Raw genomic sequence first — 24,323 nt, forward strand, 5'->3', positions numbered from 1 at the left:
AAAAAAATATGTTTTTTTCTTTTTTCCTTTTAATTACATCAGTTATCAAAGAAAACGACAACAAAAAAAAAAAAAAAAAAAAGCAGTGGTAACAAAAATACAAAGCTCTGAGGGTTTCTCGTTTTTCGTTTGTTCTGTAATAGGCTGAGAGAGAGCATCAGTGCAATTGTTTTAATTCAACTTCTGCTCTGAGTCCCTGCTGGCAGCATAGGAGTAGGCTTTGCCCAGCACCAGGCGGTCCCGCAGCAGCTTGAAGAAGGCGTAGTAATTGCTGAAGAGGATCAGAGCCAGGGAGATCGTCTGGTGCCACTTCTCCGAGGAAATCAGCGAGTAGAGCTGGTAGAAGATGACAGCCCCTTCCAGCAGGATCAGGATGTTGAGGATCCGCAGCGGTTTGCTGAAAAAGAACTGTGGGAGAGCGGGGTGAGGCACCGGGCGGGAGGGGAAAGCTCTGGGTGAGGATTCCCCTGGCTCTGGATGGAGTCACAGGGCTGAGATCCCTCCCAGCTCCACCAGCCCGAGGTGGCCAGGCCAGCAGGAAGGAGCAGGGCCCTGCTGGGGGATCCCTGTGCCAGGAGGGATGGGGGGCTTACGTGGAATCTGAAGTGCGACACGTCCGAGGGCACGGCCACGTTGTAGTGACCCACGGCCTTGTAGACGTTCTTGCTGTGCTTCACCAGCACCCCCTGAGGCCACATGCACTCCTCAGTCCACCTGCAGGGAGCAAGAGATGGCTTACTTCCACCTGTAGTGACCAAGAGATGCTTTAATGCCATCTGCAGGGCACAGGAGATTGTTTAATCCCACTTGCAGGGCACAGGAGATGCCTTAATCCAACTGCAGGGGACAAGAGATTCTTTAATTCCACATTGAGGGACCAAGAGGTGCCTTAATACCACCTGCAAGGGGACAAGAGATTCTTTAATCCACCTGCAGGGGAAAAGAGATTCCTTAATCCCATCTGCAGGGGACAGGAAATTCCTTAATCCACCTGCAAGGGGACAAGAAATTCCTTAATTCCACTTGCAAGGAACCAACAGAGTCCTTAATTCACCTGCAAGGAACAAGAAATTCCTTAATCCCACCTGCAAGGGACCAAGAAATTCCTTAATTCCACCTGCAGAGAACAAGAGATTCCTTAATCCACCTACAGGGACCAAGAGATGCCTTAATTCACCTGCAAGGGACCAACAGATTCCTTAATCCACCTGCAGGAGACAAGAGATTCTTTAATCCACCTGCAAGGGACCAAGAAATTCCTTAATTCCACCTGCAGGGGACAAGAAATTCTTTAATTCCACTTGCCAAGGGACCAAGAAATTCCTTAATTCCACCTGCAAGGGAGCAAGAGATTCTTTAATCCCATCTGCAAGGGCACAAGAGATTCTTTAATTCCCCCTGCAGGGAACCAGAGATTTTTTAATCCATCTGCAGGGGACAAGAAATTCCTTAATCCACCTGCAAGGAACAAGAAATTCCTTAATTCTACCTGCAGGGGATGGGAGATTTTTTAATCCCACCTGCATGGGGCTCTGCTGCCCTCCCAGCAGCAGTGAGGAGTATGGGAATTGTGCTCCCATTTGGAATTGTCACCACGGCAGTGACAAATTACAGGCAGCTGTGGCAAGGAGCAGCAGGCACCGTGCCAAAACCCAGCTCTGCCTGGCAGGGGACAGTGCCCAGAGTGTTTGTGCTGCTGGATGTGCCAGCCAACACCTCTGCTCTCACTTTTCCCTGGTTTATTCCAGGCTGAGCTCCCCACCCACCCACCCGGCAAAGGGAGAACTCCAGGAGAGAATTCCTTACTGGTGCTGCAGCACGTTGGAGCAGAGGGCAGGGTCCACCTTCTGCCAGCAGCCCAGGTGTGCTGCAGCCTTGTGCAGCAGGTCACAGTAGCGGGCAGGGAGCAGGTACTGCATGAGGATCACCGAGGTGCTGATGGAAACCAGCAGGAAGAGCTCGCAGGACCAGCGCTTGTCGTAGTACTGCGTGTTCTGTGGGGACAGATGGGGACACTGTGGGACACTCCGGACAGCCTCAGCTGCCCAAGGTATCACCACACAAAGCACTCAGGTAGGTAAGATGAGGGCTGTCGCAGACATTTTTTCATAGAAATCCTTTCTTTCAGATTTCTGCATTTTCTGGGAAGCTGAGGGCCCCAGAGGAAGAGAATGTAAAAAATTGTAATCAGCTGCTGTGAAATGTAATGGGATGCACCTGTGGTTGGTTCATGTTCCCATGTTTATAACTGGGGGCCAATCACGGGAGCAGGCTGGGGACAGAGTCCCTGGACACAACTTTGTTATAGATTCTTTCTTTCTATTCTTAGCTTGGCTTAGCAGCTCTGCAACTTCTCTCTCTTTATTCTATTTGGTATAGTTATAATGTATTATATATCATATATCAATAAATCCAGCCTTCTGATCAAGAAACAAGATTCTCGTCCTTCTCCCATCACCAGCAACCCCATGCAGGGCGCTGTAATAAGGGCTCTGTGGAGCTGTTGATCTGTGTGGAAAGGAAGAGCCCACGTGGGATGGGGGATGGAGAATTCCTGCAAAATATTCGTGCCATCAGCACCGAAACCAGGGAGGCGGCTCCTGATGCTCAGCCGATGGAGCACCAGCACCTCAGGGCACAGGGACAGCCTCACTCCATCACCACCAGACATTCAGAATTCAACCACCACCAGGAAGGACTGTGACCCCTCATTGTGCTACAATCACCACAAGGAACGACTGTGGCCCCTCACTGTGCCACAATCACCACAAGCAAGGACTGTGACCCCTCATTGTGCCACAATCACCACAAGCAAGGACTGTGACTCTCACTGTGCCAGAATCACCACAACCAAGGGCTGTGGCCCCTCATTGTGCCCCAGTGTCACCACAAGCAAGGACTGTGACCCCTCATGGTGCCACAATGACCACAATCAAGCACTGTGACCCCTCACTGGCCACAACCACCACAAGCAAGGACTGTGGCCCCGCAGTGTGCCCCAGTGTCACCTCCCAGCCAGGCCTCACCTTGACAAACCACACAGGCACGAAGGCCACGTAGTAGGCGCTGAGCATGGAGCTCACCAGCACCTCCTTCATGCGCCAGTTGAAGTCCATCTTCAGGAACTCCACCTCGTTGCGGATCAGGTCCGGGGACAGGCAGCAGGCGTGGCTGGGCATGGCCTCCATGCCGTACATCTGCCTCGTGTGCTGCTTCCAGGTCTCCTTGAGCACTGTCAGGTAGTCCCTGCCCCGGGCTGTCACCTCCCCCGTGTCCCTGGGGCCAATGTTGGTGACCTGGGTGAAGAGCCCGGCCTTGCGAAAGTCACAGTTCAGCTGGAGGAAGGGGATGTACATCCCAAACCTGGAAAGCACAGAGCTCTGGGATCACCATCCCCGGTTCCCCTGTGGGCTTCTGGAAAAGCACAGAGCTCAGGAGCTGCATCCCATCCCATCCCACTGGGATCCCATCCCAAATTCCCCTGTGGGGTTCTGGAGAGCACAGAGCTCAGGATCTGCATCCCATCCCATCCCACTGGGATCCCATCCCCAATTTCCCTGTGGGGTTCTGGAGAGCACAGAGCTCAGGATCTGCTTCCCATCTCACTGGGATCACCGTGCCCAGTTCCCCTGTGGGGTTCTGGAAAGCACAGAGCTCAGGATCTGCATTCCCATCCCATCCCACTGGGATCCCATCCCAAATCCCTGTGAGGTTCTAAAAAGCACAGAGCTCAGGAGCTGCATCTCATCCCACTGGGATCACCATCCCAAATTTCCCTGTGGGGTTCTGGAAAGGCACAGAGCTCAGGATCTGCATCCTAACCAATTGGGATCACCATCCCAAATCCCTGTGGGGTTCTGGAAAGGCACAGAGCTCAGGAGCTGCATCCTAACCAACTGGGATTCACATCATAAATTCCCCTGTGGGGTTCTGGATAGCACAGAGCTCAGGAGCTGCATCTCATCCTACTGGGACCCCATCCCAAATTTCCCTGTAGGGTTCTGCACAGCACAGAGCTCAGGATCTGCATCCCATCCCATCCCATCCCATTGGGACCCCATCCCCAATTCCCCTGTGGGGTTCTGAGCTGGATGAATTCAAGGTTTGGAGCAACCTGGGATAATGGAAGGTGTCCCTGCCACTGCTGAATAATCCCAAACCAGTCTGGGATTTCATAATTCCAAAGGGAAACTCCCAAAAAGAGCTCTGAGCTCAAACACAGGCAGCAAATCTGTGGAGATGTTTCCCCCTGCAGCAAATCTGTGGATATTTCCCCTTGCAGCAAATCCCTGTGGATATTTCCCCTTCCAGCAAATCCCTGTGGATGTTTCCGCCTGCAGCAAATCCCTGTGGATATTTCCCCTTCCAGCAAATCCCTGTGGATGTTTCCCCTTGCAGCAAATCCCTGTGGATATTTCCCTTTCCAGCAAATCCCTGTGGATGTTTCCGCCTGCAGCAAATCCCTGTGGATATTTCCCCTTCCAGCAAATCCCTGTGGATATTTCCCTTTCCAGCAAATCCCTGTGGATATTTCCCCTTCCAGCAAATCCCTGTGGATATTTCCGCCTGCAGCAAATCCCTGTTTATCTTTCCCCTTGCAGCAAATCCCTGTGGATATTTCCCCTTGCAGCAAATCCCTGTGGATGTTTCCCCCTGCAGCAAATCCCTGTTTATCTTTCCCCTTCCAGCAAATCCCTGTGGATGTTTCCCCCTGCAGCAAATCTTTGGGATGTTTCCCCCTGCAGCAAATCTCTGGATGTTTCCTCCTGCATCTACCAGGGAGGAGGGATCCATTTCCACTCCCAACATTCCCTTTTGATAAGTAACAAAACCCAGGAGCTGTTTGAACCCCTCCACCTGGCAGAGGAGCCCAGGAACAAAGGGAAAAAAACAAAGCCCTGAGTTTTGCCAGCGCCATGGGAAAATCACACAACCCTTTTCATGAGTAATAATTAATGCTGACATCAAGCTGAAAGGGGGTTGAGTGTCACAGATGTGTCCTGCCACCATGGAATGTGACACAGCAGGAGGGAGAGGTGCAGGATGAACTCTGTTTATAAGAATTTATAAACTCTCCATGGTCAGGGACACTTTCCACAAGCCCAGGCTGCTCCAAGAACCCCACAGAGCTGCAGGGAGCCTCCCCCTGGATTTTGGGGGGATCCTTGGAGACTCCCATCTCAGAGCCCCACAGAGCTGCAGGGAGCCTCCCCCTGGATTTTGGGGGGATCCTTGGAGACTCCCATCTCAGAGCCCCACAGAGCTGCAGGGAGCCTCCCCCTGGATTTTTGGGGGGGATCCCCCAGCCCTGAGGCAGGGATACTCACGGGTAGCACAGGAACAGGAGGTTGAGGAAGGAGTAGGTCCTGAAGAGGTGGATGATGGAGCGGCACAAACTCCAGCCCGTGCCCGTGAGCACGGCGAAGCGAGTGAGCACCAGCAAGATGGAGCGTGGCAGGGACACCTTGCCACTCTGGGAAGCCTGTGGGACACAGGGGACATCAGGGCACAGCTGGGCACTGCCTCTTCTTAAAGGAGAAAATACTGTGTAAAACCATGGCTGAGAAGGAAATGGCAGTGCCCAGCTGGCAGCAGGACAGGGAGGGTTTCTGTGGAATTTGGGTTCTCCAAAACCTCTCTGGAATCTGGGCTTCATTGCTCAGGGAGTGAGGAGAGATTCCAGGTAAGGTCTGGAGGGTTTCTGTGGAATTTGGGCTCTCCGAAACCTCTGGAATCTGGGCTGCATTGATCAGGGAGTGAGGAAAGATTCCAGGGAAGGTCTGGAGGGTTTTTGTGGAATCTGGGCTCTCCAAAGCCTCTGGAATCTGGGAGTGAGGAGGGATTCCAGGTAAGGTCTGGTAGTCACCAGTGCCCACCACACTCTCCTGGCACTGCTCTCCATGGGATGATTCCACAATGAGCATCCCTGGGGAAAGCTGGAGTGATGGAGAGAGCAGGAAAGAGGCAAAAGGGAGGAGGGAATCAGCCACTACAGTCTGGCTGAGACAGAAATTCAGACAGACCCAGCAGGTCTGGGGAGCTCAGTTCTGCTCTCTGCTCCTCCCACTGGAAACCTCCCCTGGGATTCTGACTTGGGAACACCACAGAGGTTTTTAGGGAAGGATGGAGGGGTTTGGAATGGCAAAAGGGACCCAGAGCTTTCCAGATCTCTGACTTTACCTCCTTGACGACAGCACCGATGAGGCGCCGTGCCAGGACGATGGTTGTCACCGTCAGCACGTTGAAGTCAATGAGGTGAAAGTTCTGTGGGGACAAAACCAAAATGATTCCACTTCCATCGGCACCAGGAACCCACATTTAACACAGAAATAGTCCCAAATTATTCTCTTTGGGGAATCTCTCTTCCAAGAGAATGCCAAGCAGCCAGCCAGAGCCCAAAATGTGGGAAACAGGGAGTGGAAGGAGCAACCCTGAAGGGTCAGCTGAAGTTTTTATCAAACATTATCTCTAAAACTTTAGGTTTAGTGACCTAAAAGACAGCCTGGGAGCTCCAGCTGCCCTTTGGTGCTTACCAGGGAGGTGTGAGAAGGAGGGTGGGAGGGAGGGTACCACCACACTGTCTTGTAGATGTTGATGTAGTGGACGAAGAGGGCGACAAGGTGGCAGAAGAAGAGCTGCAGCTCGAACAGGACGCTCCTCTCCACGGGCAGCTCGGGGATCTTGCAGTGCCGCAGGGGGACGACGGTCTGGGCTGCCAGAGGGGGGCTGGACAGGCCTGTCCCCGAGCCACTCCTGCCAGGGGGAGCCAAAAGTGAGCAGGGGGATGTCCTCCAGCTCCCCTCACAGCTCTGAGACTGATGGGGAAACTCGAGCTGTCAGTGGTTGGCACAAATCACAAATCTCAGGCAGATGTGAGCAGGGGTTTGCCCACACAAAACAATATTTGGACTCAGAACATTTGGTATTAAATCCCCTGAGTTTTTCAGAGGGGTCAGCAGGGGGATGTCCTCCAGCTCCCCTCACAAGTCTGAGATTGATTGGGAAACTCGAGTTATCAGTAGCTGGCATAAATCACAAATTTCACTCAGATGTGAGCAGGGGTTTGCCCACACAAAATTCCCAGATCCATGAGGGAGAAATATTTGGACCCAGGACATTTGATATCAAGTCCCCAGAGTTTTTTCAGAGGGGTCAGCAGGGGGATGTCCTCCAGCTCTGAGATTGATGGGAAAACTTGAGCTATCAGTTGCTGGCACAAATCACAGATTTCAATCAGATGTGAGCAGGGGTTTGCCCACATAAAGGAATATTTGGACCCAGGACATTTGATATTAAAGTCCCTGTGATGTTCAGAGCCAGGGCTGAGCAGGGGAACGTCCTCCAGCTCTGAGATTGATGGGAATTGATTGAGCTATTGGTGGCTGGCACAAATCACAGATTTCAATCAGATGTGAGCAGGGATTTGCCCACACAAAGGAACATTTGGGACATTTGATATTAATTCCCCTGTGTTGTTCAGACCCAGGGTTGAGCAGGGGAACATCCTCCAGCTCCCCCCACAGCTCTGAGATTGATTGGGAAACTCGAGCTATTGGCTGCTGGCACAAATCAAAAATTTCACTCAGATGTGAGCAGGGATTTGCCCACACAAAGCAACATTTGGACCCAGGATATTTGATAATAATTCCCCTGTGCTGTTCAGCCCCAGAGTTGTGCTGTGCTACTCAGTGGCTCTCTTAATTAATTGGAAGCTTTCAGAGCTCAAGTTGGTGTTTACATATCTAAGAGTGCTTGAACATGAAAGGCAGAGCAATTACACACAGGCCCTTGTTCATTCTTCACCTTCTGTTCACCTGAGGAGGAAAAACGAGTTTAGCCAGAGGAGCCTCTTCGTGTGTGAGCAGGCACAGGCTCCCAGACTGATCCTCTGCATCAAAGGGAATTAAAATCTCCCAGACTGAGCTGCAATCTCCAAATAAAAACAGGCAGAGGAATCTGGGCGTGGGCCTCAAAGGAACTGCAGAGCACAAAGTGTCCCTGTAAACCCCCAAATTAAATTGGGGATGCAGGGGGATGCAGGGGGATCAGGCCATGGTTTAAAAGAGATGGAGAAGCTAAAACAAGGCCATGAGTGAGGGCAAAGCTGAGGAGTCTCCCTGAAATGCCCAGATTCCCAAAGTCATGGTGATTCCATGGAATCACAGAGTGCTCTGGGCTGGAGGGGACACCTGGATCACCCAGGCCATGGGCAGGGACATCCTCCCCTGTCCCTGGTGGCTCCAAGCCCCATCCAGGTCAGAGAATGGGATGGGATTTATGGCTGGGGAATGGGATAAATGTTAAGGTCAGAGAATGGGATGAGCTTTAAGATCAAGGAATGGGATGAACTTTAAAATCAGGGAATGGGATGAGCTTTAAGGTCAGGGAATGGGATGAGATTTAAGGGAATGGGACAAGTTTTAAAACCAAGGAAGGGGATGAGCACTAGGGCTGGAGAATGGGATGAGATTTAAGGTCAGGGAATGGGACAAGTTTTAAAATCAGGGAATGGGATGAGCTTTAAGACCATGGAATCAGATAAGATTTAAGACTGTGGAATGGGATGAGTTTTAAGATCAGGGAAGGGGATGAGCTTTAAGGTTGGGGAATGGGATGAGTTTTCAAACTGAGGAATAGGATGAGCTTTAAGATCAGAGAATGGGATGAGCTTTAACACTGAGGAAGGGGATGAGCCTTAAAATGAGAGAATGGGAGAGCTTTAAAGCTGGGAAATGGGATGAGCTTTAAGATCAAGGAATGGGATGAGCTTTATGGTCAGAGAATGGAATGAGTTTTAAGGTTGGGGAATGGGACGAGCTTTAAGATTAGGGAACAGGATGAGCTTTAAGATCAGGGAATGGCATCAGTTTTAAAGTTGGGAAATGGGACAAGCTTTAAGGTCAGGGAATGGGACAAGCTTGAAGGTCAGAGAATGGGATGAGCTTTAAGATTAGGGAATGGGACGAGCTTTAAGACCAGAGAACAAGACAAGTTTTAAGATCAAGGAATGGGATGGTCAGAGAATGGGATGAGCTTTAAGCTCAAGGAACAGGATGAGCTTTAAGGTCAGGGAATGGGATGAGCTTTAAGATCAAGGAACGGGATGGTCAGAGAATGGGACAAACTTTAAGATCAGGGAATGGCACAAGCTTTAAGGTCAGAGAACGGGACGAGCTTTAAGATCAGGGAATGGGATGAGCTTTAAGCTCAAGGAACAGGATGAGCTTTAAGGTTGGGAAATGGGACAAACTTTAAGGTCAGAGAATGGGACAAGCTTTAAGGTCGGGGAATGGGATGAACTCTGAGATCAGGGAGAAGGACAAGACTTAAACTCAAGGAATGGGATGAGCTTTAAGGTCAGAGAACAGGATGAGTTTTAAGACTGAGGAATGGGATGAGCTTTAAGATCAGAGAATGGGACGAGCTTTAAGCTCAAGGAATGGGACAAGCTTGAAGGTCAGAGAACGGGAAAAGCTTTAAGGTCAGAGAATGGGATGAGTTTTAAGGTTGGAGAATGGGACAAGCTTTAAGATTAGGGAATGGGACGAGCTTTAAGACCAGGGAACGGGACAAGTTTTAAGATCCAGGAACGGGATGGTCAGAGAATGGGACGAGCTTTAAGGTCAGGGAACGGGATGAGCTTTAAGGTCAGGGAACGGGATGAGCTTTAAGCTCAAGGAATGGGACAAGCCTGAAGGTCAGAGAATGGGACGAGCTTTAAGACCAGAGAACAAGACAAGTTTTAAGATCAAGGAACGGGATGGTCAGAGAATAGGACGAGCTTTAAGCTCAGGGAACGGGACAAGCTTTAAGCTCAGGGAACAGGATGAGCTTTAAGGTCAGGGAACGGGACAAGCATTAACACCAAGCTGCAGCCCCCTTCCCCAGCCCTGCCCGTGCCGTACCTGGTGCGGGAGCGCACGCCGGTGACCGAGGAGCCCGAGGAGTGCGCGGCGGCCCCGGCAGCCCCGGGCTCGCACAGCGGGTTCCGGCAGTAGGAGCTCCTGTTGGGCCCCCGGCGTCCCCCGGCCATGCCCGGGACTCAGGGGGGTCCTGGCTGCTCACTGCGGGCTGGGCTCAGCCCCCACCACTGCAGGGACACACGGGAGAGGGGTTAATTAGCAGGGATTCATTAGCGTTCCTCGCTGTCACCACCCCGTCAATCCCAGTTTCTCCAAATTCGATTTTCGGAGCTCGTCGCTCCATGACAATCCAAATTTCTACAAATTCAATCCTTGGAGCTCATCACTTCCATGATAATCCCAATTTCTACAAATTCAATCCTTGGAGCTCATCACTTCCATGATAATCCCAATTTCTATAAATTCAATTTTTGGAGCTCATCACTTCCATGATAATCCCAATTTCAACAAATTCAATTTTTGGAGCTCATCACTTCCATAATAATCCAAATTTCTCCAAATTCGATTTTTGGAGCTCGTTGCTCTAGGATAATCCAAATTTCTCCACCTATTTTTTCCCTCTGTCTCCCACATTTCTCCAGGTCAAGGATGCAAAATCAGGGAGCTCCAGCCTTGCTGAGGTGCTGGAATCATCAGGGTGTGTGGTCATCCCTGTTTTCCATATTAATGAGCATGTATCAATTAGCATTTCTTATGGAGCATTCCAGGCCTTGCTGTCACCAGGATAAATTAAATTTCTCCAAATTTAATTTCTGGAGCTTGTCACTCCATGATAATCCAAATTTCTCCAAAATTGATTTTTGGAGCCTGTTGCTGCAGGATAATCCCAATTTCCCCAAATTTAATTTCTGGAGCTTGTCACTCCAGGATAATCTAAATTGAATTCGTGGAGCCTGTCACTCCAGGATAATCCGAATTTTTCTGCCTATTTTTTCCTTTGTCTCCCATATTTCCCCAAGACAAGGATGCAACCTCAAGCCTTGCTGAGGTGGAGTTCATCATTTTACATGTAAATCAATTTACATGTAAATGACATCAATTTACATGTAAATTCCCATTTACATGGGAATTCCATCTGCACCCCTGTGGTGGAATCATCAGGGTGTGTGGTCATCCCTGTTCTCCATATTAATTAGCATGTATTAATTAGCATTTCTTAAGGAGCACTGTCAGCAGGATAATCCCAATTTCTCCAAATTTGAGTTTTGGAGCTCATCACTCCAAAATAACCCAGATTTTTCCAAATTTGAGTTTTGGAGCTCGTCACTCCAAAATAATCCCAATTTCCCCAAATTTAATTTTTGGAGCTCATCACTCCATGATAATCCAAATTTCTCCAAATTTAATTTTTGCAGCTCGTCACTCCAGGATAATTCAAATTTCTCCAAATTTAATTTTTGGAGCCTGTTGCTCCATGATAATCCCAATTTCCCCAAATTTAATTTTTGGAGCTCGTCACTCCATGATAACCCAAATTTCTCCAAATTTAGTTTTTGGAGCTCATTGCTTCAGGATAATCCCAAATTTCTCCAAATTTAATTTCTGCAGCCTGCTACTCCAGGATAATCCAAATTTCTCCAAATTAGATTTTTGCAGCCTGTCGCTCCAGCATAATCCCAATTTCCCCAAATTTAATTTTTGGAGCTTGTTGCTCCAGGATAATCCAAATTTCTCCAAATTTAATTTTTGGAGCCTGTTGCTCCATGATAATCCAAATTTATCCAAATTTGGTTTCTGAGCTCTTTGCTTCAGGATAACCCAAATTTCTCCAAATTTAATTTTTGGAGCTCGTTGCTCCAGGATAATCCAAATTTCTCCACCTATTTTTCCCAATCTCCCACATTTCTCCAGGTCAAGGATGCAGCCTCAAGGAGGGGTTGAGAATTCATCACCGTACAAGGAATTCCATCTGCACCCCTGTTCTCCATATTAATGAGCATGTTTTAATTAGCATTTCTTAAGGAGCGCTGTCACCAGGATAATCCCAATTTCTCCAAATTTAATTTTTGGAGCCTGTCGCTCCATGATAATCCAAGTTGCTCCAAATTTAATTTTTGGAGCCTGTCACTCCATGATAATCCAAATTTCCCCATCTATTTCTCAAGGAGGGGTTGAGAATTCATCACTGTACAAGGAATTCCCTCTGCATCCCTGTGGTGTCATCCCTGTTTTCTTAAGAAATGCTCAACAACCGGCCCCAAAAATTCAGAAATTTGGGGTATTTTGGTATCATTTAGTGTTGGAACTGAAGGTCAGAGCTTTTTAAAATTGTTATTTTATTTTTGGCTCTTTAGGATGGGGAAAAAAAGCACATTTTTAGGGTATTTTATGTTTTGATGGCACTGAGGTCAATGGGGTGAGCCCAAATTCAGCTTTCCCAGTCCTCGTTTGCCACACACAAAATTCATCCCAAGCTTTCCCAAACTTCCTCTGGATCCTGTTAACCTCAGGAGAATAAAAAATCCCCATTTCCCAGTGAAACCTGAGCTGGGAGGGGAACTCAGGCACATTCCTGCTCCTGCTGGATCATTTCCAGCTTTGGAATTTGCAGCTGGAGCCACAAAACGTGTGCTGGAGCTTTAGAAACCCATCCCAAGGGGGTTTGAAAGCTGAGTTCTCCAAAATCCCCGTCCTGGAGCTGGAGCTGGAGGGAGCTGCTGATTTTAGGAGATGCTGGGATGGATTTTGGGGAGCTCTGGGAGCAAGGGAAGCTGTGAGGGCAAAAATTTGGGGTTCAGGAAGGAGCCAGGAGGCTCCAGGTGGGAAATTGGAAATGTGGGGGCTGTAAAGGGAAATTTGGGGGTAAAAATTTGGGGTCTGGGGGAGCAGCTGAGGCTGTGCAAGGGAAATGTGGGGGCACAAATGGGGGTGCAGGAGAACATTGGGGATCCCAGGAGCTGAGAGGGAGAATTTAGAGCACAAATGGGGACACAGGGAACATTGGGAGCTCTAGGGGAGAAATCTGGGGGCACAGGTGGGGCTGCAAGAGAACTCTGGGGATCCCAGAAGCTCTGAGGGAGAAATTTGGGGGCTCTGAGGGAGAAATTTGGGGGCTCTGAGGAGAGTGGAAGCTGTGAGGGCAAACAATGAGGGGAATTTGGGGTTCAGGAAGGAGCCAGGTGGGAAATTGGAAATGTGGGGGCTGTAAAGGGAAATCTGGGGGTAAAATTTGGGGTCTGGGGGAGCAGCTGGGGGTGTGCAAGGGAAATGTGGGGGCACAAATGGGGCTGCAGGAGAACTTTGGGGATCCCAGAAGCTCTGAGGGAGAAATTTGGGGGCTCTGAGGAGAGCACTGGGGGCCCCAGGAGCTGTGAGGGAGAAATTTGGGGGCACAAATGGGGGTGCAGGAGAACATTTGGGATCCCAGAAGCTCTGAGGGAGAAATTTGGGGGCTCTGAGGGGAGCACTGGGAGCTCTAGGGGAGCTGAGAGGGAGAAATTTGGGGGCACAAATGGGGGTGCAAGAGAGCATTGGGTGCTCTAGGGGAGAAATTTGGGGTCACAGGTGGGGCTGCACAACACTGGGAGCCACAAGAGCTCTGGGGGAGCTCTGAGGGAGAAATTTGGGGGTACAGGAGGGGCTGCAGGAGAACAATGGGGAGCCCAGAAGCTCTGGGGGAGAAATTTGGGGGCTCTGAGGAGAACATTGGGGGCCCCAGGAGCTGTGAAGGAGAAATTTGGGGACACATATGGGGGTGAGGGGAACATTGGGGACCCCAGGAGCTCTGAGGGAGAAATTTGGGGGCACAAATGGGGGTGCAAGAGAACACTGGGTGCTCTAGGGGAGAAATTTGGGGGCACAGGTGGGGCTGCAGAATACTGGGAGCCACAGGAGCTGTGAGGGAGAAATTTGGGGGCACAAATGGGGGTGCAGGGGAACATTGGGGATCCCAGAAGCTCTGAGGGAGAAATTTGGAGGCTCTGAGGAGAGCACTGGGAGCTCTGGGGGAGAAATTTAGGAGCACAGGTGGGGCTGCAGGAGAACATTGGGGGCCACAGAAGCCCCCAGTGAAGCTCCCGATTTCTGAGGGAGAAATTTGGGGGCTCTGAGGAGAGCACTGGGAGCTCTGGGGGAGCTGTGAGGGAGAAATTTGGGAGCACAAATGGGGCTGCAGAAGAACTCTGGGGACCCCAGGAGCTGTGAGGGAGAAATTTAGGGGCGCTGGTGAGGCTGCAGGAGAACACTGAGAGATCTGGAGAAGAAATTTGGGAGCACAAATGGGGCTGCAGAAGAACTCTGGGGACCCCAGGAGCTCTGAGGGAGAAATCTGGGGGCACACGTGGGGCTGCACAAAAGCTCAGAGGGGCCCTGGCGCTCTGAGGGCACACCGGGACCCTCAGCGGCTCTGAAACCCCACCGAGCTACTCCGGACGCGCCCGGGAGCGCCATGGGAAGCTCCGTGAGGGCTCCCTGAGCCCGCGGGGCTCTGAGGGGCTGCGGGCGAGGCCGCAGCGCGGGAGCCGCCCCCATCCCCGCGGCGGGGCGGGGCGAACCGCGGGGCTCTCCCGCGCTCCGCGCTCCGCTCCCCGCCGGCTGCCGGGCGGGTTCCCCCCCTCAGCCCGTTCCGCCCGTTCCCTCCCCGGCCGCGCTGCCCCCGGCCCGGCCGCCCTCACCCATCGCCGGCCGCCGCTCCGCCTGCGCCGGGCACAATATGGCGGGCGGGGCGCGACGGCGGCCGGCGTGGGACAAGCTGGTGCGGGGCGCGAACGCGCGGAAAGCCACGCCCCCTCGGTGTGTGGCCACGCCCAGCGGGCAGCGCGGTGTCACCTCCCGGCGTCGCCTCCCGGTGTCACCACCCGGTGTCACCGATGGGAACGGCGGCAATCGCAGCCGCCAGATGTCCCGGCAACCCGTTATGGCAAGGGATGAGTAATCCCTGGCACCTGCGCGGCTCCACCTCCGCTCCTGGAGGGGTTTTAGCATCTCTGCAATTTTTGGGGTTTTTTTACCCCAATTATTTGTTGGGATTTTGTGGGGTTTGGTGGTTCAGCACTGATGGTTACACAAAGATGAGAGGCAGCCCTGCCTAGGGTAGGGAAAATCGGTCCTGGAATGAATAGATTTGCACAAAGACAAAGTTTGCTGAATTTTTGGTATTTATTTTTTTGGCTGGTTTGGAGTGCCCAGCCCTGGAGGTGTCCAAGGAGTGACTGGTCACAGAGCTTGGAGGGCTTTTCCAGCTTAAATTGATTCTGGGATTGTGCAAAAACATCAAAAATCAAGAGTGGTCACACACCTGATGTTTAAGAGAATCCTCTAAAGGTACCAGGATATCCCTAAAAACCCAGTCAGGCCAAAAAATGTATTTGGAATGTGATGGATGAATGTTTTTTGGTCCAAAATCAGCGGTGAAATTCCAAATTCAGCAGTAAAATGAACACCTCCATCGGGAAACAGTTTATATTTCAGTTTTCCAACAGGCAGCTGGAGATCCAGGGGAGTTCCCAGGATCCAAGGGAGGCTCTGGCGTTCTCCAACACTCCCAAAAAAAACCTGGCAGATTCCCATTTTCCACTCACAGCAAACAGAGCTTGAACCGATCCTCTGGAATCAGCTCCCTCTTGGCAAAAGGAGCAAAAGGAGCGTGGAAAAACATTCCCATGGGAACATATGGAGGGCTCAGCTGAGCTGTGCTCACACCAGGGAGATTCCTGAGGGGAAAAATGAGGGAAAAACATCTCCATGCCAGCTGGGAGCCCCATGGACACTGCCCAGCCCGCAGGAATTCCTCCCCCTCACCACCCACGGCTCATCCGAGGGGCTGGAGGTTGATCCATGGAGGAGAAATTCCCTGATCCATGAGGGAGGAATTTCCTTATCCATGAGGGAGGAATTCCTTGATCCATGAGGGAGAAACTCCCAGATCTATGGAGAAATTCCATGATCCATGAGGGAGAAATTCCCTGATCCATGGAGGAAAAATTCCCTTATCCATGAAGGAAAAATTCCCTTATCCATGGAGGAATTCCCTTATCCATGGAAGAATTTCCCTGATCCATGGAGGAGGAATTCCCTGATCCATGAGGGAGGAATTTCCTGATCCATGAGGGAGGAATTTCCTGATCCATGAGGAAGAAATTCCCTGATCCATGGAGGAGGAATTCCCTGATTCATGAGGGTGAATTTCCCTGATCTGTAAGGGAGAAATTCCCAGATCCATGGAGAAGAAATTTCCTGATCCATGAGGGAAGAATTCCTTGATCCATGGGGGAATTCCCTTATCCATGGAGGAAAAATTCCCTGATCCATGAGGGAGGAATTCCCTCATCCATGGAGGAGAAATTCCCTGATTCATGGAGAAAGAATTCCCTGATCCATGAGGGAGAATTTCCCTGATTCATGAGGGAGAAATTCCCTCATCCATGGAGGAGAAATTCCCTAATCCATGAGGGAGAAATTCCCAGATCCATGAGGGAGGAATTCTCTGAATCATGAGGGAGGAATTCCCAGATCCATGAAGGAGAAATTCCCTGATCCATCAGGGAGAAATTCCCTCATCCATGGAGGAGAAATTCCCTGATCCATGAGGGAGGAACTCCCAGATGTATGGAGGAGAAATTTCCTGATCCATGGAGAAATTGCCTCATCCATGAGGGAGAAATTCCCAGATTCATGGAGAAGAAATTTCCTGATCCATGAGGGAGGAATTCCCTGATCCACGAAGGAAAATTTCCCTGATCCATCAGGGAGAAATCCCCTCATCCATGAGGGAGGAATATCCAGATCCATGAAGGAGAAATTCCCTGATCCATCAGGGAGAAATTCCCTGATCCATGGAGGAGAAATTCCCTTATCCACAGTGGAGAAATTCCCTGATTCTTGGAGGAATTCCCTGATCCATGAGGGAGAAATTCCCTGATCCATGGAGAAGGAATTCCCTGATCCATGAGGGAGAAATTCCCTGATCCATGGAGAAGGAATTCCCTGATCCATGAGGGAGAAATTCCCTGAGAAACTTTCCTCCCCAAAAGCTCCAGCTGGAGCCTTCCCTGCTCTCCTCCTCCTCCTCCAGGGTCTCTCCAGGCTGCTGGAATCCCCCTGATCCCAAATTTTCTTTGGGATAGCAGCAGGAGGGATTAAGGAGGTAAAAATGCACATTTTTTTCTTGGCTCTGCTCGTGGCAGATGCTCTCATCTAAAATTCAAATTTGTTCAGATCTGGACAGGGAATCCAGCTGTGCTCTCCAGCTCTGCTGATCCAAGCTGGAATTTTGGGGGTAAAATATCAAACCAGCGTGCTTTCAGTGAGGCTGGGAGATAAAAAAATCCCAGAAAAGCTGTGAAATTCCCATCCCTGGAGTGCTGGGATAGTGGAAGCGGCCCTGCCATGGGACTGCAGCAGCTTTGAGGTCCCTCCCACCCCAGAGCATTCCCTAAATCCATAATTCCATAAAATAAGCTCGGAGCCACTGGTTTTATTGAAATGATGCAAACAGAAAATGGAAAGCAGGGGTAAGGAAGGGGCAGGGGATGAGGCTCCTTCCAGGAAAAGCTGCTGGGGACACCTCTGGAATTCCAGCTGCAGCGTTTTCCTTGGATTCACTCCCCACAAAGGACAAAATGCAGCTTTGGGCCCAGCTCAGAGCAAGGCCAGGCTGGGGTTTTACACTGGAGCTGTTCCCACCCAGGGAAAAGGCGAAATGAAATTTCACCACGAAATTTTCTAAAAAAATCCCTTTGCCAGGATTTTTCTCCTGAGAAGCCTCGGAAAAAATATAAACAATAATCATCTGATTGCTTAGAATGTAGTCTGGAAGTTACCAACAAGTGCATCTTTGATTAGTTCCATGTTAATTTTTTTTTTAATTAATATCAATCTCAGCCAGCTGTGTCAGACTCTGGTCAGTCACGAGTTTTTATTATCATTCTTGTTTAAAATCTTCTGATGTCTCTTTTTCTTTAGTTTTAATATATAATTTAGTTTGAATATATAGTTTTAATATATAATTTATATTTATAATTTATATATATATATATAGTTTTAATATATAATTTTTAAAATAGAATATCATAAAATAATAAATCAGCCTTCTGAAAACACGGAGTCAAATTCCAATTTCTCACCTCACAAACACCACAACAGCCTGGGAATGCTGAGCCATGGAGCAGGGGGGTGTTCCCAGCCTGACAAAACCAGGATTTTATTGGGAAACACTTCCAGAGATGTGAACAGAGCCAAGAACAATGGGGGGATTCTCTTTGGAATGGAATCTTGCCCAAAATCCTACAAAAATAACAAGATGTGGATGGGAAAACAGGGAGAGGAAAAAAATCCCTGGCACTTGGGAGCAGAATTCCAAAAAAAATCCAAAGTTTGGGAAGCACAGAACCTTCCAGATTTCTCTGTGATTCCATGAAATTCCTGCATCCCAAGGCACAAATCCCATCCCAAAAATTCCCTTAAAATCCCCCAAAAACTCAGCTCAGGAGCCTCCTCCACGCTGTGACCTCAGGGAAGCAGCTTCCCCCCTTTTTATTTTTTTGGTGTGGATCCAAGGGAAAAAAATTGGAATTTAGCAGCTCAGATGGCGCCACCCCCACGCTGGGAACTCAACAAGGGGCTGTAAAAAAATCCCCCAAAATTCAAAACTCACCCAGCTGGTGCCGGCCCTGCTCTTCCTCCTCCTCCTGTTGAGTCACAGCCCCGAATTCCTGCAAATCAAAGGAAAAAATTGTGAGGATCCTCATAAAAGGATGGAAGAAAATAATTAAAAATAAAATAAAAAGAGGGAAAAGAAAGAGAGAGATTCCTGCATGCAATTACACATGAAGGAAAAACATGCAACTTCAGCTGAGCTATGGACATTCCACAGGAAACAGCAATTCTGGGGGGGCTAAAAATTGAGATTTTCAAACAACTGAGCAGAATTTGGGTTTGGTTTTTTTTGTTGTTTTGGCAGTAGCAGGACTAGCTTGGATTCACGTTCATTTAACATCTTTTATCCTTTCAAAATGCAGGATATTTAAAGATCCCTTTTGGCCCACATTCCATCCCAGTGCATCTGCCAAGGGCACGTTATTAAAAGTTATTGCTAATTTATGCCACGTGGGTTGGTTTAAATGTTTATATTTAAAACATCTCTTTTTTTTTGTTGTTTTTTTGGGTTTTTTTTTTCCCCTTTTACACGAAATTACCACCTGAAGGGTCGGCTGGGTAAGAAGTTTACGTCACAGGTTTATGGAAAAGAGAAATGTGCTGGATTAAATCAGACATTTAGGGTTTTACCTTTTGGGCTTTGCGGTGCCTTTTTTACACATCCTGAATTCTCCTGCTGATAATTTTCCTTTAAAAGGGGGGGCATAGGCTGAGCTTTTCATCACATTATGCCCTGAAAGCTGACTCCAAACCAGTGTTGAAAATTCAGTTATTTGCATTTTAATAACAATCTACAAATACAACTTTTGTGTGGTTTTTTTTTTAAATTATTTTTAAATATTCCCCTCGGTTCGTGCGCTGCAGTTTTTGGTTTTTTTTTTCTGGTTTTTTTTTTGGTTTTTTTTTTTTTTTTTCCCCTAAAATTTTATTTTTCACCCCCGAGCAGTTTAATCCTCTCCCCCTGAAAATTCCAAATTCATCTGCTGGATGGGAAATAACAAACCACGAAGCATTGATTTTTTTTAAAAATAGGAATATTTTTAAAATTAAACATCTCTACATCCACACCCTCTCACAAAGGATTTAAGGAGCAGCTGCAGCACTGTTCACCAACAAAAAAAATTTCATTTTTTAAGGGTTTTTTTCCCAAGGAAAAGCAGCAAAGGGGGGGTTACAGAAAGGAAATTCCTTGGAATTCTCAGCATTCCTACTTAAACCAGCCTCTGGAATATTCTCTGAGGCCACCTGAAATCTGAATCATCAAGCAAAGAACCATCAAATGCTTCCCCAAATTCAGATTTCTGGCTCCAAACTGCTTCCAGGGGGTGAAAAACAATTTTTTTTTTGTCTTTTTAAAATAAATTTAAGCTCAATAAGCTCAAAAAAATGTTGGTTTTGTCACGAGAATTACCAAAAAAACCACCGCGTTTTAGAAATGCCTCCACAATTTTAAAGAAATAATAATCATAATAAAATAATAATAATAATAAAAAAAAGACAAATTAAGTTTAGCATGGATTTAAAGTTGTTTGAAAGAAAAAAAAAAAAAAAGAAAACCTCCAAAAACAAATGACAATTCATCACATTTCCTTGGATTAAAAAAGGACTAAACTTTATTGACAGATTGAGACAGACATTTTGACACGTTTTGAGCTACCTAGTTAGGCAGACTTTACACAAAATGTTGCATTTTTCTCTTCCAGAACAGAGTGGGAGGACAGCGTAACAAATCCAATTAGGACTTTATTTTATGTACAAAGTGAAATTTGGGTTGGTTTTTGTCTGTTTTTTTTTTAAATTTTGTTTTTTTTTTTGTTTACAGCTGCAGTGTCCCTTTTTATGCAAAGCTCGTGCTGAGATACACTTGAAGAAGTGGCTGGGACTGCTTGAAATTGAGATTTTTTTTAGGGTGAGGTTGAAATTTTCTGCCCCAAAGGGCTACAAAAAAAAATCAGAATTTTACAGGTCTACACATGGAATATTCCTTTATCAAACACTGGTAATCAGAGCCATATTTTGGGTTTTTTTTCCCTTAAAAATTGTTAATTTAGAATTAAACTAAAACCCCTTTCCACTGGAAAAATATTCCCAAGCATATCTCAACACTGCAGGGGGGGCTAGATTTCAAAATCCACATAAGAAAAGTCAATTTTTTACCAACCTAATTTTTCTTTTTAAGTCAATTCTCTTTAGAAAATGCTATTTAATTTGTTTGGAGGATCCTTTGGGTTAAAATTTAAACTTCAAGATTCACCAGCAATCTCCTTTTAAAGGTTTGGCATCTGAAGTTATTTTTTGGTTTTTTTTTTGTATTTTGTTTTTTAAATGGTGGCAGCCACTACTGTTACATTATGATTTTAATTCTTAAAAAAATAACCCTGAATTTTGAAATGTAGCCTACTTTGGGATTCTGCAACTACAACCTTTATGGGTTCCTTTAAAACAAACTTTAAAATTTTTAACAAAACCTTAATTTCAGCGCTAAGCAAAGCAGGTCACTTTTGGAAGCTAACATTTTTTTTTTTAACTCGCTTTTTAGGATATTTTTTTTTGTCTTTTTTTTTTTTTTCTCCTTAAAAAAGGTACAGTTTGTTTGTTCGTTTGTTTTTAACCTAAAAACGACAAAGAAGAAAAGCCATCTACACACCGAGAGAAGAAAAAAAAAAAATTAAAAATAATAATAAAAATTAAAAAGCTGGTTTTTTTTGTTTTTTTTTTTTTTCCCCCTTCTAAATCTATTTAAAAAAATCCATCGAGAAATCACTACATACAGAAGCCAAAATGCAGGGTGAGGATGGAGTGGGAGGAAAAAAAGGGGCCAGGAAGAAAAACAGGGAGACAATTACTTGTCTGCTGCGGGTAAAGCAACGGGAATCCTGGGAGATACAAGAACCAGAAACAAGAGTTTGCTCCTAACTTGGGGTTTTTGGCCCCGATTTTGGGGGTCAGTAGCGGCCATAGGGGTGCTCTCTGTAGCCCCCCTTGACTGGCCGGGCTGGGGGCGCCTTCAGGGAGGGCCGGGTTCCATTCCAGTCGTCCTGGCCTGCGGGGAGAAGGAGAGAGAGAGAAAAGGTCAGGGTTGGGTGGAGGGAGGTGGGGAAGGGGGAGAATGGCTGAGCAAAATGGCTCCTTAAAATAGGTCCTGATCCCCCCCAAAAACAGGTCCCCAAAAACAGCTCCTGATTCCTCAAAACCAGCTCCTGATTCCTCAAAATGGCTCCTCAAAACAGGTCCCCAAAACCAGCTCCTGAACGCCAAAGCCAGCTCTCCAAAACAGCTCCCCAAAACAGCTCCTGATTCCTCAAAACCAGCTCCTGATTCCTCAAAACCAGGTCCTGATTCCTCAAAACCAGCTCCTGATCCTCCAAACCAGGTCCTGATTCCTCAAAACCAGGTCCTGATTCCTCAAAACCAGCTCCTGATTCCTCAAAACCAGCTCCTCAAAACAGCTCCCCCAAACCAGCTCCTGATTCCTCAAAATGGCTCCTCAAAACAGGACCCACAAAACAGCTCCTGATCCCCAAAAACAGCTCCTCAAAACAGCTCCTGATCCTCCAAACCAGCTCCTGATTCCTCAAAATGGCTCCTCAAAACAGGTCCCCAAAACCAGCTCCTGATCACCAAAGCCAGCTCTCCAAAACAGCTCCTGATTGCCAAAACCAGCTCCTCAAAAGAGGTCCTGATTCCCCCCAAAAAACAGCTCCTCAAAACAGGTCCTGATCCCCAAAAACAGCTCCTGATTCCTCAAAATAGGTCCTCAAAACAGCTCCTGATCCCCCAAAAAACAGCTCCTCAAAACAGCTCCTGATCCCCCAAAAAACAGCTCCTCAAAACAGCTCACCCAAACCAGCTCCTGATTCCTCAAAACAGCTCCTCAAAACAGGTCCTGATCATCAAAAACAGCTCCCCCAAAACAGGTCCAGATCCCCAAAACAGCTCCTGATTCCCAAAAACAGCTCCTCAAAACAGGACCCACGAAACAGCTCCTGATTCCTCAAAACAGCTCCCCAAAACCAGCTCTTGATCCCCAAAGCCAGCTCCTCAAAACAGATCCTAATCCCCAAAAATAGCTCCTCAAAACAGGCCCTGATCCCCCCAAAACAGCACCTGATTCCCCAAAAACAGCTCCTCAAAACAGGTCCTGATCCCCAAAACCAGCTCCTGATTCCTCAAAATAGCACCTCAAAACAGGTCCTGGTCCCCCAAAACAGCTCCCCAGAAACAGGTCCTGGTCATCAAAAACAGCTCCTCCAAAACAGGTTCAGATCCCCAAAATCAGGTCCCCAAAACCAGCTCCTGATCCCCCAAGACAGCTCCTCAGAAGAGCTCCCCCATAGCAGCTCCTGATCCCCAAAACCAGCTCTTGATCCTTCAAAACAGTTCCACCAAAACAGTTCCTGATATCCAAACCAGCTCCTCAAAACCAGCTCCTGATCCTCCAAAACAGGTCCTGATCTCCCATAACAGCTCCCCAAAAAACTTCCCAATAACAGCTCCTGATCCTCATAAACAAGTCCTGATTCCCCAAAAACAGCTCCTGATCCCCAAAAACCAGCTCCCCAAAACCAGCTCCCAATCCCCCAAAACCAGCTCCTGATCTCCCAAAATCCAGCTTGTGATCCAGCAAAACAGCTTGACCAAAACAGCTCCTGATCCCCCCAAATCCAGCAAAAGAGATGCCCCAAAACAGATCCTGATCCCTAAAAACAGCTCCTGATGCCCCAAAACAGCTCCTGATCCCCAAAAACAGCTCCACCAAACCAGCTGCTGATCCCCAAGGGGCTGTTCCAGCCACGTGGAACTCCACACCTTCAAGGAGAGCTTTGGCAATTTGGGATGTCACCTGGGCTGGAAATTTGGGGTCCCCTCCCAAATTCCCTGTGTGAGGAGCAGGAAAGGTTCTGGAGGTGCCCAAACCCTGCCCAGCAACAACAAAACTCCAGAGTCAGTCCCAGAGCAGCCCTGGGGACAGGGGACAATGGTTCCTTCTCAGTGCCACATCCAGATGCCATTCCAAGGCTGGAGATGGGAACTGTCCCCAAAAATAAATCAATGGGGACAGGGGACAGTGGTTCCTTCTTAGTGTCACATCCAGATGCCATTCTAAGGTTGGACATGGGAACTGTCCCCAAAAATAAATCGCTGGGGACAGGGGACAATGTCTCCCCCTTCTCAGTGCCACATCAGATGCCATTCCAAGGCTGGAAATGGGAACTGCCCCCCAAAAAAAATAAATGGGGACAGGGGACAATGGTTCCTTCTCAGTGCCACATCAGATGCCATTCCAAGGCTGGAAATGGGAACTGCCCCCAAAAAAAAATAAATGGGGACAGGGGACAATGGTTCCCTCTCCCTGTCACATCAGATACCATTCCAAGGCTGGAGATGGGAACTGTCCCCAAAAATAAATAAATGGGGACAGGGGACAGTGGTTCCCTCTCATTGCCACATCCAGATGCCACTCCCAGCGTGGGAATTCCCTCAAAAATCAATGGGGACAGGGGACAATGATTCTCCCTCTGTCACATATAGTGGCATTCCAAGGCTGGAAATGGGAACTGTCCCCAAAAATAAATAAATGGGGACAGGGGACAGTGGTTCCCTCTCATTGCCACATCCAGATGCCACTCCCAGCCTGGGAATTCCCTCGAAAATAAATGGGGACAGGGGACAATGATAAATCAAAGCAGCCACAGCTGAGGGCAGCAGGAGGCAGGGAGGGACCTCTGGAATGTCTTCCCAAGGAATTCCTTGGTTTATTTTGCTTTTTCCTGGTGAATTTTATCCCAGCTCATTCCTCCCCTC

General features: G+C 48.2%; 2 protein-coding genes across 4 annotated transcripts in view; both read right to left on the minus strand.

The window, feature by feature from the left end:
• TMEM39B (transmembrane protein 39B) lies at positions 1 to 21,388 on the minus strand. Of its 3 annotated transcripts, XM_054292252.1 has the most exons (10): positions 21,365 to 21,388; positions 18,517 to 18,574; positions 9,906 to 10,090; positions 6,534 to 6,753; positions 6,181 to 6,264; positions 5,328 to 5,482; positions 3,027 to 3,363; positions 1,807 to 1,994; positions 594 to 714; positions 1 to 408 (listed from the first exon to the last, which is right to left on the minus strand). In XM_054292252.1, exons 3-10 carry the CDS (start codon positions 10,031 to 10,033, stop codon positions 172 to 174), a joined length of 1,470 nt encoding a protein of 489 aa, XP_054148227.1. In that variant the 5' UTR covers positions 10,034 to 10,090; positions 18,517 to 18,574; positions 21,365 to 21,388; the 3' UTR covers positions 1 to 171. The 3 variants fall into 3 exon arrangements, with proteins under 3 accessions (XP_054148227.1, XP_054148226.1, XP_054148228.1); XM_054292251.1 differs by lacking the exons at positions 18,517 to 18,574; positions 21,365 to 21,388 and adding an exon at positions 15,443 to 15,504; XM_054292253.1 differs by lacking the exons at positions 18,517 to 18,574; positions 21,365 to 21,388 and adding an exon at positions 14,537 to 14,569.
• KHDRBS1 (KH RNA binding domain containing, signal transduction associated 1) overlaps positions 17,899 to 24,323 on the minus strand; it is a 24,717-nt gene continuing 18,292 nt past the window's right edge. Inside the window, exons 9-10 of the mRNA XM_054292254.1 lie at positions 21,365 to 21,561; positions 17,899 to 18,574 (exon numbers count right to left, since the gene is read on the minus strand). Coding sequence (XP_054148229.1) covers positions 21,464 to 21,561 — 98 coding nt within the window. The 3' untranslated portion in view covers positions 17,899 to 18,574; positions 21,365 to 21,463. The remainder of the gene's footprint in view (positions 18,575 to 21,364; positions 21,562 to 24,323) is intronic.

The sequence above is a fragment of the Melozone crissalis genome, unplaced genomic scaffold (genome assembly GCF_028551555.1).
Source record: "Melozone crissalis strain CALT ecotype California unplaced genomic scaffold, PUWL_Pcris_2 ptg000108l_1, whole genome shotgun sequence".
In the NCBI taxonomy this organism is placed as follows: Eukaryota; Metazoa; Chordata; class Aves; order Passeriformes; family Passerellidae; genus Melozone; species Melozone crissalis.